Raw genomic sequence first — 12709 nt, forward strand, 5'->3', positions numbered from 1 at the left:
TGTTTCCTCTGGAGGGTCATTGAAACTTTAAAGTAGGGAGGAACTAGAAGCCTGCTAGCCTTAGATGCCAATCAAGGTAATGAAACATCCTTAACCATATTGGTTAACACCTAAACCCTTACCTTAACCCTAACCACTGATGACATAAAGCTGCTCCTGCTTCTTTCTTTTTATCTCTACTGTCGCTCTGATCTTTTAATTGTGGCCTTACAGGATATCAAGCCAATGTATTATCTGAAAATGTGACTAAAATGGAGGAGAGACTAGTCATCTGCACTGTCAATTAAAAATGTGAGGTTGGAGATTCTCCAGGAGCATCTGTGTCCTTCTAACATTAAACTGTATCACTGCATCAGAACAAACTTGTTACCCCAAATCACCCCACAGATCCAGAGGGAAGACAGTCATCCTCGCCGCTCAGTGAATCTTTGATGAGGCCAGATTGCAACACAAAAGACTGTTTTTGAGACGGCGGAGTGATTGTACCGTCATACACTTTTCATTAGGTTGTCTCAGCCTGTTAGCGTTCAGCTTGTCACGGGCCGAGGAGAGGAAATGTCTTGTTTTCTTGTTCTTGTTCTGACAAATGTTTAACTGCTGGGTGTGGGATGTCTTGTTCCATCAGAGAGGTCATCATATGTCGAGAGAATCCTGGGCTGTTGGTGTAATCTGTGTCACTCGTCTGTGTCTGCGTCTTATCTGTCTTTTTCAGGCCTTGACCTCAGATCTGCCCGGGTTGTGTCTCTGGCTACAGGAACAAAGTGTCTGGACAACGTGAGCGATCATGGCAGTACGCTCAGAGACTGTCACGCTGAAGCTGCCTGCAGGAGGGCGCTGGTTCGATTCCTGTATGCTCAGCTGGAGCTGCTGCTCTGGTACAGATCTGAATGTTAACTTACTCATGCTGACAAAAGTTTTTATTCACTTTTATATTGTTTTCTAGAGCGGGGGCTCTGAGATGGACTAACAAATAGTCTGCAAATACATAATGATGCAAAGACAAAATAAACAGATGCAAATGCAGCAGAACAAAACGAGGCTCCACCTAGATATGGATAATGGTGGAGCAGATTTTATAAAGAGCCACTAAGAGGTCATGATGTAGATTACTCTTGACACAATAGATCTTTTTGACCTTAGAGCCCTAAAATTGTTTGGAAACTTTCATGAATTCATGATGGACTAGTTGCTTTCTTTCCTCTCTGAAGTAAGCCAGCAGACACTGAAGAACAGTCCATCTTCATACCTAATAAACCCAGCAGTGACCATGGAGGCAGCAGCTTCAGATTACAGGACGGGGTCCTCTTTCATATGTACATCAGCTCATCACCGTGTGGAGACGCTCGACTCAACTGTCCCTACGAGGCCACAGCTGCATGTGAGAAGATGATGGTGAAAATGATGAAATCATTCTGATGTTCCATATTTCTGCTTCTACAACTGATCAAAAAGCACAAATGCTGCTTGAGGTTCATGTGCTTACTTATACATAAAATACCTTTAATTATGATCTACCAGCTTTCATTTATGGCAAACATTAAGATCAATCCATCCATCCATCTGTCAATCAATCCATCCTTCCATTCATCTAGAATCCATCCATCCATCCATCCATCCATCCATCCATCATCCATCCATCATTCATCCATCCATACATCCATCCATCTTTCATTAATCCATCCATCCATCCATCCATCTGTCAATCAATCCATCTATCATCCATCCATCCATCATCCATCCATCATTCATCCATCCATACATCCATCCATCTTTCATTAATCCATCCATACATCCATCCATCTTTCATTAATCCATCCATCCATCCATCCATCTGTCAATCAATCCATCTATCATCCATCCATCCATCCATCCATCCATCATTCATCCAGCCATCCATGCATCCATCTATCAATCTATCATCCATCCATCACTCATCCATCCATCCATCCATACATCCATCTTTCATCAATCCATCCATCCATCCATCATTCATCCATCCATCCATCCATCAATCCATACATTCATCTATCCATCATTCATCAATCTATCATCCATCCTTCCTTCCTTCCATCATCCATCCATCCATCCATCCATCCATCCATCCAGCCAATCCATACATCCATCATCATCTATCCATTCATTTTGATTATTTTTCTCTGAAAAATATTGAATATCATCATCAAAGCTTGAAGGAATTCATCCATTTATCCATCATTCATCATCCATCCTTTCCTTCCTTCAATCCATCCATCCATCCATTTATCATCCATCCATCATTTATCAATCCATCTATCATCCATCCATCATTCATCCAACCATACATCCATCCATCCATCTATCCACCCATCCTTCCTTCCTTCCGTCCATCCATCTCTCCAGCCATCATCCATTAATCCATCCATCCATCCATCTGCCCATCCAATCCGAGATCCATCCATCCATCCATCTATCCATCCATCCATCCATCCATCATCCATCTATCCATCCATCCACCCATCCATCCATCCATCCACCCATCCAATCCGAGATCCATCCATCCATCCATCCATCCATCTATCCATCCAGCCATCCATCCATCATCCACCCATCCAATCCTAGATCCATCCATCCATCCACACATTCATCTATCCATCTATCCATCCATCATCCATCATTCATCCATCCATCCTCTCTTCCTTCCTTCCATCCATCCATCACTCATCCATCCATCCATCCATCCATCCATCCATCATTCATCCATCCATCCATCCATACATCCATACATCATCCATCCATTCATTTTGATTATTTCGCTCTGAAAAATATTGAATACAATATATCTAATTAGACTTTTACCTGATGACCAAATACCTACATTTCACTGACAGATGATCAGAAAGAGTGACACGGTTTACCTGTAGTGCTCCTGGCCTTGATTAATAGAAATAAAATAATTTTGGACAGGATGTGAAGTCTCGCCAGGGTTCCCTCTTTATAACTTGCTAAAGAGTATTTCAGCAAGGCAAGGCAAGTTTATTTGTATAGCATCATTCATACACAAAGCAGTTAATAGTGCTTTACAGAGATTAATAAAAAAAAAAGAGCCTTTAAAATACAACAAGAAGACATTACAATGAAACAATGAACAAAATTTAAATGAGAGTTATTTTAGGTAAATTTAGGTTCCATCCATCGGGACAAAGTGGATTTTTTTTTAGATTTCTCCTCTTTTTCTTCTCTTGTCAGTCCGAAGCCGAAGATTTCGCTGTCACCTCAGAGTGAAGGTGGACGGAGGTGAGGGAACGCTACCTCTTACGGCACAGCGAGCCAATCAGAAAAGGGATGGTGTGTCATCAGGCAAACCTCTTGTCACCATGTCCTGCACGGATAAGATGGCAAAGTGAGTTTCAAGCAGCCCTGGACGCTTATTTACTGACAAGCACTCCACACAAATGTGTTTTTTCTTTGTAGGCAAAAGCCAACTGTTCCTTCAGCTTTATGGACTGATAGAATGAAAGCAGGAACAGGAAATAAATTATTTTCAGTGTTCACTTGTCCTTCCACCTTTGACTTTTATTTCAATGTTTGTCTCAACAGATGGAGTGTTTTGGGTCTCCAAGGGGCACTACTGTCTCACCTGGTGGAGCCAGTTTACCTTCACAGCCTGACGGTGGGGACTCTCAGCCACACAGGCCACCTGAGTCGAGCCATGGCTCGCCGCCTCGCACCAGTCAAGCACCTTCCATTCCCGTACAGGCGGCAGCAGATGCTTCTGGGCTGTAGGTTCAAGTGAAGTCTGAGGCAACATTTACATGAAAAACAATCCACCCGTTGTCAAAAAACGTTCTGCCTTGAGCGCACAGATGATCGAGTGGTTTAAGGCGTGCACCATGTGCGCAGGCAGCCCGGGTTAGAATCCGGCCTGTGGCCCTTTGCCATATGTCTCTCCCCTCTCTCATCTAGGTTTTCGGACCTATCCTCTGTTCTCTGCTATGTAATAAAGGCAGGCTATCAAAAGGCCAAAAAGATAAATCTTAAAAAAAAGTTCTGCCTTCAGAATGCGCTGTTTTGATAAAAACAGCAATACACAGGAGTCTGCAAAAACAGCTAAAATCACTGTAGTATATATTGTACCTGAAATGCACTTGATGGGTTGCAACACCTGCAAACATAATGATGTAATAAGCCTCCAGTGTATTACAAATCTTCAGCTTTAATGTAATAATCCCACAAATGTAATACAGTAATATAGTTGCCTACTGCAAATGTAATAACTGTAAAATTTGAAAACAGGAAGTTTTCAGAGTTTTTAAACATTGTTAGAGCCATGAATCTTAGCACAAAATCTTTGAATGAGAAAAGGGGAGGATTAATATCAATTTTGGAAAATTTTGTAAACTCCAAGTGGTTCTTCTGGAATTAGAGGGGGTTTATCTGATCCAAATAAAATCAAACAGTACATAAACATTACTTTTTGCACATGAACAAAACTCCTGAAGCATGGCTTTCCCTATTAAGGCAAGTTACTGTGTCTTAAAGATCCATGCATCCATCTTCATCTGCTTATTTTGGCCGGGTCATGGGGGTAACAGGCTGAGCAAGTCGACCCAGACATCCCTTTTCCCCAGCGACACTCACAAACCTCCACGGGGAGGCGACTAGGAGGCATTCTGATCAGATGCCCGAAACACCTCCACTGACTCCTTTCGATGCGAAGGAGCAGCGGCTCTACTCCTAGCTCCCTCCCTCCTCACCCTATCTCTAAGGCTGAGCCCAGCCACCTTCTGGAAGAAACACATTTTGCCCACTTGTATCCGCGATCTCATTCTTTCGGTCATTACCCAGAGTTTATTACCATAGGTGAGGGTTGGGAGGTAGATCCACCCGTAAATTGAGAGATTTGCCTCTCGGCTCAGCTCCCTCTTCACCACAACGGTCCAGCACAACGCCTGCAGTACTGCTGATGCTGCACCAATCCACCTGTTAATCTCATGCTCCCTTTTGCCTTAAAGATACTGTATAGGTTATGAACTTCTTGAGATTAAAAACAAATTTTGAGTGGACGAAGATTTTAAGTTATCCTTCTGTATACCTTATTTATTCCTAGAATTTTCTCAGAGCACTCTTTTGACACATTTTGATACACTCTGGTAAGATCTGTAGCTCTAACAATGTTTTAAGACCCTGAAAAACCTACTTCCTGTTTCAAGGCGAACAAAAAAAAAACATTCCCATGACAACTTCCTGCTTCAGGTGGACCTCAAAAAATTGCCCTGACTATGGTTTTTGATGTGACATGATGTGACGCTGATTTTAACCACTGACAGTTGTAAAAAGGCTACAACAAACAACATTACCACAAACATTTAGTTTTCATATTTTTATTACATTTTTCAGAAATAATAGCCATTTTTAACAGCCTCAGATTTTTATCTTCTAACAAACATAATAAATCCATGCAAATGTAAAAGTTATGATCTTTGTGGGAAATTTGTTTTCACGGTGCATTGGGCAACTGCTTTTACATTTGTGGAAAATTAATTAACTTTGTGGGATTATTTTGTCAAAACCTATAGATTGGTGTTATGTATGTGGTTTATTACATTTGTGGGTACTAATAATGTTTGCAGGTGTAACGTGAGTGGACCTGCTTCAGTGCTGCTCAGTTTTCAGCCTGTCCTTGAATCTTTTCTTGTACAGATCTGAGCAGCAGAGACGACAGGCCATCGGGGAAAGCACCGAACATCAGTGTGAACTGGAGCTGGGATGACAGAGGCATAGAGGAGATCAGCACCTCAACAGGAAGGAAAAAGGACTCAGGGACGCCGTCACGGCTCTGCAGGCGCTCAATGTTCACCCGTTGGCAGCGGCTGCAGCAGCAGGTGGGTCAGAGATTCTCAGAGACTTTAAATGTTGTAAAGAGGAGGCTCAGGGAGGGAGGGGATTTGACTCACTCTGCTGCTCCATGAAAAATTGCTGAGGATGTCATCATCAGGGCTTCTTTTTATGGAGCCTGAACTCTATTTCAGTAGATGAGACGATAGGATTGGACGTCGTGTGATCAATTAGTAAAGCACAATACAAAACAGTCATAAAAGCACTTGAGTCTTATACTTGAACATTTTTCATCATAAAGACATTTAGACAAGGTCCACCAATTTCATCAGTCATGACAAAGACAAGCAAAATACAATCAAGTGACATTCATTAAAGCAGGGATTTAATTTCCTCTGTGAAGTTCAAAAATGGATGCAGGGGTCTTGAATTGGACCAGATTGCCTTGTTTTAATATTTTATGACAGCAGAGTGAGTTGCAATTATTTACAAAAGTAACTGGACTCAGTGAAGTAAAAGTGCAAGGAGAAGAAAAAACAGATGACATTTTTGCAAAAGAGAGAAGGAAAAGGTAAAACTTTGCATCTTAACAGACATCCCTGCTTTTTCTGCATTGACAAGTCCAAATGTCTGCAGTGGAAAAATGTGAATTTGATGGGACAGGTGTCATTTTAAGGTGAAGAAAGCAGAACAGATGATTGACACGGGTTATTCTGAGCTGAGAAGCCAACATAAAGCCCTTGTGAAAGAGAAAATTGGCCAGTTTGTTGTTCAACTCTCCTGTCTTAATATAACGTCCCAGCCTGGTCTCTCCTGTTTATGCCAATACAACTACTTTATTTTAAAAGTTTCAGTCGTAAGTTCATTGCACCATTTTCCATTCATTGAAAAAGGGGTTTGTAGATTAATTCCCATAATTAACTTTCACACTGAACCACAGTGTATTCAGAAAGTATTCAGAACCCCTTCACTGTTTTGCATATGATATCAAAGTAAAAGCCAAGCCATGAGCACAAAGGAACTGCAGAGCTCAGAGACAGGATTGTAGCAAGGACCAGATCTGGGGAAGGCTACAAAGAAATCTGTTGCACTGAAAGTTCCCAAGAGCACAGTGGCCTCCATAATCTTCAAATGAAGAAGTTTGGCACAACCAGGACTCTTCCAAGAGATGGACGCTCTGCCAAACTGAGCTATCGAGGGAGAAGGACCTTAGTAAGAGAGGAGACCAAGAATCTGATGGTCAGTCTGACTAAACTCAAGATATCTTGTGAGGGGATGGGACAAAGTTCCAGAAGGATCACTGCAGCCCTCCACTAAACTGGGCTTTATGGCCATTACTAGAAAGAAGTCTCTCAGTGCAGAATACAAGAAAGCCCACCTGAAGGACCTTTAGACTGAGAAACAAGGTTCTCTCTTCTGATGAAACCGAGACAGAACTGTTTGGCCTCAAATCTAAATGTTATGTTTGGAGGAAACCAGGCATCAATCATCACCTGCAAATACCATCCCGGCAGTGAAGCATGTTGGTGGCAGCATCATGCTGTGGGGGTGTTTTTCAGCAGGGACTGGGAGACTGGTCAGAGTTGAGGTAAATATGGGTGACTGGGCTGAAGGTTCACCTTCCAACGTGACAATGACTCTAAGCATACAGCCAAAACAACACAGGATCAGCTTTTGGACAACTCTGAATGTCCTAGAGTGGCACAGTCAGAGCCCTGACTTGAACCCTGTCCAACACCTAAAAATGGCTGTCCACCAATGGTCTTCATTCAAACTGATCGCGCTTTAGAGGATTTGAAGGAAAAAGGGCAGAAAAAAAGCTTGTTGTATCATATTAAAAAAGACTCTACTAAGACCTGAGTAAAGGGTCTGAATACTTATGTCAATGTAATATTTCAGTTTTTCATTTTTAATACATCTGCAAAAAAATCTGAAATTCTGTTTTCACTTCCAAATTCTTGTTAGAATTGAAAAAGATATTGATAAAACATTACATTTAGATTTTAACTTCTTATTACTATGAACTTGGTTTGGATTGTGCCTGTGGAAAATCTGCATTTGAAGGGCCATGCAGCCCTAGCACTCACCTCCATTGCAAGAAGAATCGGGGCACTGGAGTTTAGCCAAAAAGGTATTTGTCATTTGGTTATAAAACTTGACCATGTTTCTTTCTCTTCTCTCAGGTAAATCGACAGACACCGGATGCAGAGGTCACTTCAGGGTCATATCATGGGTCCAAGATGGCTGCTGTATATTACCAAAGGGCGATGCAGCAGTTTACTAGCGCTTTGCAGAGTAGAGGGCTGGGAATTTGGCCCAGAAAACCCCTAGAACTCTGCAGCTTTAACATCAGCAAATAAAAAGATGTGTTACAGGTTTGTTTATGTATGTTTTCATTACGGAGTATCATTACGAGTGATATATAAAGGAGACTGAGGTTAAACATAGCATGACTGTTGCATAGTTGTGTAAACGGATAATTGGCTAGACTGTTGTACTAAGTAAAAGTTGAAGGTGCAGGGTTGTCTTAACCCACTGTGAATAGCATTTATTACCCAAAGATAATCCACTCTCACCCATTCATTCCATTGTATATTCTGTTTTTACACTTGTTAGGGACCCTCACCATCATAACCTTAAACTAGACTTTTGTAGAAGTGAGCTAAGTCCACAATATCCCTACATTCCTACGGTCCTCACAGTGGTCAATAAAAGACAACGGGCCTCACAAGCACTCAATACAAGAAGACATAAAAACACAAATACCTGTCTACCTCTCCAGCAGAGGACTATCACCCACTAGCTGCCAGCCAGTCAAAGACACAAAACAAATTTATTTCCCATAACATACTAACAAAATTTGAAATTTTAACCGAGATTAATCTCAGGATTTCTGTTGTTAATCACAGTTAATCAAACTCTTTATGTGGCATTTTAAATTCCACTTTTTGCATTTAAAATTGTTTTTGTGTCATTTTCTACTGACCTAAACTAAGAGTCTTCCTCTTAGGATTTTTCTAAGTAGATAGAAGATTATGAAATGAACTTTACCATAGAAAAAGGAACTTTGGGAATAAGTGAACCATAAAAAAGGTAAATGTTTGATTAAAGAAGGTGCGAATGGCTTTTAACTTGGTCACTGAGCTGTCTGTGTAGTTTTAAAGTGAAATGAGACATAAAGAAGCAGTGAGGGACTTACTTGACTGCAGCTGCAGGGAGATACTGAGATGGCTTAACCTATCAATCTTGATTGAAAACATTTAATGCACTAAATTTTGGATTATAGTTAATTGTAACTAATGCAATTAATCTTGACAGCCCTCATTTTCCTTTTGTGACTCACCATAACCTCAGCTGTAATGACTTAACACCTAAATCCACACTCAAATTATACACAAATACACTTGTACCCTTAATATTAAAATAAAGGAGTTTCTTTTTGTCCTCCAATGGGTTATAGGTCTCCACTCCACAATGTGATTGTGAGAAAATCTATCCCTCCTGTCATGTGCTCAACACAAAATACCCAATGGATGTGATCCACATTTCTTGCACCTTTACTTTTCAGTTTGATGTCACAATTTTATTGTATAACCAAATGTTCGTTTGTTCTGGTCACCTTTGGTTGAGTTTATTTCATTGCTATATATGTTTGTAATAATCCTTATGATTCTTAATCAATGTTGTTCAGTGTCATTTGATATGAGGCTTGGGAGTGAACAAATGCTGCCACCTTGAGGGAATTTGGTGCACTACAACTTAAAGACTTCATGGTTTGCTGAAGAGATCACAAATGTTTTGTTTTGTTTGTTTTTCTTCTTATATCTCATAAAAATATTCATTATTATTTCCCAGGTAGTTTTCTTGTCTGTGAGTAGTGCCCTGCACGGGCCTATTATCTGGACCCGAGTCCGGCCCGGGCCCGAGGGGGTGGAGCCCTAGCCCGGCCTGGCCCGACAGGTTTTCAGAATTATCAGGCCCGAACCCGTATGAAGCCCGACTTTGTTTTTGTTTTTGTTTTTTGTTTTTTTTTTGCGCGCGCGATGCAGCAGCGTACAGCAACAGCTGACCTGCATATCGCAGCAATTGTAGTCCTATTAACAAATAAACATTTCTATTCTATCCTATAGTAGAACTATTAATCAATTCTGAACATGGCGACATCCAATTCCACAACAGTGAGCTGCTGAACATGGCAAACTCTGTTCTTTAAACACCACAAGAAGAACAGTCTGTTTACTTGGCATCATGCAGAAAAAGAGTAGCATCCACAGTTTCAGGGGCAAGTCCAGTCTTCCTTTCTTCCATCACGCTTCCAGCTGCGCTGAAAACACACTCGCTGCTGCTACTGCTGGCTGGGACACGTAGAGCGGGAAGGGAGGGGGCAGAGCGGCTGCTGTGTTCAGATGTCACCATTTAAACACAAACACGACACATTGCCCTAATTGTCAGGTTTAAAACAAAAGAGCCCGAGCCCGGCCCGTGTCCGAGGTAATGATATGATCATTGGCCCGAAGCCCAGCCCTCGGGCTGTCTGGCTGTCGGGCCCCTCGGGCCTAGGGCTCCAGTGCAGGGCTCTATCTGTGAGTCTTTTCTGACATTTATTTATAAAAAAGTTTTATCAAATAAGGAATGTAAAGAGTCCTAATGACTGCCACTGGTGTTGAATGCTATGTAAACTTTTATGAATAGAGATGCAGAAAGGATTTAGTCTATATTGGTCATGACTATTTTTATCACTGTGAAATAAATTAACTTATTTGTGTTAAATTGTGTGTCTGTGCTTCCTGTTAACATCCTGTTCTTTTGACTAGCTGTGCCCAGACAGTTGAGTAAGACCCCCACCCAAAAAAACAGCCAAGTTACTAAATATTCAAACAGCAGGAATGGTTTATTTTGATTTTCCAAGCAAAAATGCTTGTTCCTTATGACACAGTTGAAACCACTGAACTGCTGTCAACTCCACCAACAGGTTTTCTTCTTTTATTCTGAAATCGAGCTGTGGCATTTGTCTCTGTACATCAAACACTTTGATCACAAACAACACTGTTAAAGAGCCACATTCAACACGGCTTCACAACGGTGGATCTGAGATGATGTGATCGGAGTTCATCGTGGCTGAAAGTGTGAATGGTGACAACGTTTGGTTCAAACAGGTGGATTATGAACGTGGCAGCAGAGTGGCTCAGTGACGGTAGAAAATGGAGTTAGAAAGCGGAGAGAATTATTAAAACTTTCTACAAAAGGAGAAGAACAGAACTGGAAAAACTTGAGTTCAAACATTACACACAGTTTTTAAGTTCTCTCCACATATAAAGGTTTTTGTTGGTTTAACCCAGGGTGACTAGTTTTAAGGATTCATCTAGGTAAAACCAAATCATCTCTGCTCAAATTTCTACTAAAATATCTTGAAATAGACTTTACTGGTGGAGTGTATTAGGAAAAGTGAGCAGAAAATATAAATAACATAAATAATTTGTGAAAAGCTACCTTTAAAATATACCAAAAAAAAAAAAAAAGTAAAAGTACTGTCGTTCAAACTGGGAAAATTTGATCATTACATAGTCTTGTAATTTATCTGCAGTAATGCAAATCCTCTTGTATTTCAAAAGTTACCAATCAGCACAGGCTTATAAATAAATCCCCAGGTTTAACCAACAATGTAAACTCAGTTTTATGGAGAGGTGAAGCCTTTAAACAGATAAAATAAAGTCATTCATTATGAAGCAATAAACTTGATTTACACAAATTTAACAAATAAAACACAGGATCAGAAGAGGTGTACCAAAAAGCGAGATTAGAGGATAATTCTGGTCATTTGACTCTAAAGGTAGAGTTTCTGTATTATGAAGCTGGCTCTCTTTTAACATGTTAAGATCAACTCTAACCAACTCTAAACTCATAACCAAGTCAGTATAAGTTTATGAGTTTAGAGTTACAGCTTTAACCCCCCCCCCCCCCCCACACACACACACCTTTTGATTATGTGGGAATGTTGTCAGTGGGTGTTGTAAGTCTTCAGTTCTATAAATGTTTATGGAAACATCTGGAATTGTAAAACGTACATTTACAGTAACACCTAGGCCAGCCACCATCAAGCATAATGTATACAATCTACCTTTCTTTGTTTTGTCCACTGGTTCAAGTCAGTCCTACATTTTAAGATTCTCACAAGGGAAACACAATACCAATATCAATATTCAGTCCTTAAACTCTAAAGTTTAAAGAATAGGATAAGAAAAGAAAAAAGACATTAAATGACATAGGTCTGTTGGCCTTACCCTCTGCTAACTTATGAGTATATATGGCCCAAGTTTACAGTAAATATATGCTGATATCTACAGCAGAAATATCAGCTGTAAATATCAGCTGAAATTTTGATATCTGCAGATACTGATATTTGCTTTTTTAAGGCTAATATCTGTAGATACCAATAATATCGTGCAGCCCTAATTATCACAGTAAAAGAAAGATGTGGGCACATCATTTTCAGAGACCTGTGTTTAATGTTAGGTTTAAATATCCTGAACATCCTGTTGGCTGGTTTAGCAATGAAAACACAGACAGTAAAACTGAATGGACTTTATGCATCATCAGGCATTAACTGGAATTATTTCAAGACATGAAGACCTAAGCATTGTTTCAGATCATCATGCCAAAATAATTTATGTCATCATAAAGTTTAGGAGTTATGCTGTGAGAGGTTTTAAAATACCCTAACCTTTAGTACAACTGACTTTTAGTTGTAGTTTGTTGTGGTAAACATCAGGAACACACTGGCCCAGGCTTTAGACTTAAGACCAGGTTTTAGGTAGTCTAAGGCAGTGGTTCTCAACCTTGGGGTCGGGACCCCATTGGGGGTTGTGAGACACTGAGAGGGGTCACTAGATGCCTT

At 40.5% G+C, this 12709-nt stretch overlaps 1 protein-coding gene across 1 annotated transcript in view; it reads left to right on the forward strand.

Annotated features, from left to right (window-relative positions):
- Nucleotides 1-9918, forward strand: part of LOC121519886 (double-stranded RNA-specific editase B2-like) — a 20373-nt gene extending 10455 nt beyond the window's left edge. Inside the window, exons 3-7 of the mRNA XM_041802985.1 lie at nucleotides 713-875; nucleotides 1209-1378; nucleotides 3226-3379; nucleotides 3577-3758; nucleotides 5680-9918. Of these exons, the coding sequence (XP_041658919.1) occupies nucleotides 713-875; nucleotides 1209-1378; nucleotides 3226-3379; nucleotides 3577-3758; nucleotides 5680-5948 (938 nt within the window). The 3' untranslated portion in view covers nucleotides 5949-9918. The remainder of the gene's footprint in view (nucleotides 1-712; nucleotides 876-1208; nucleotides 1379-3225; nucleotides 3380-3576; nucleotides 3759-5679) is intronic.
- Nucleotides 9919-12709: the final 2791 nt, after the last annotated feature.

The sequence above is a fragment of the Cheilinus undulatus genome, linkage group 13 (genome assembly GCF_018320785.1).
Source record: "Cheilinus undulatus linkage group 13, ASM1832078v1, whole genome shotgun sequence".
Classification (NCBI taxonomy): Eukaryota; Metazoa; Chordata; class Actinopteri; order Labriformes; family Labridae; genus Cheilinus; species Cheilinus undulatus.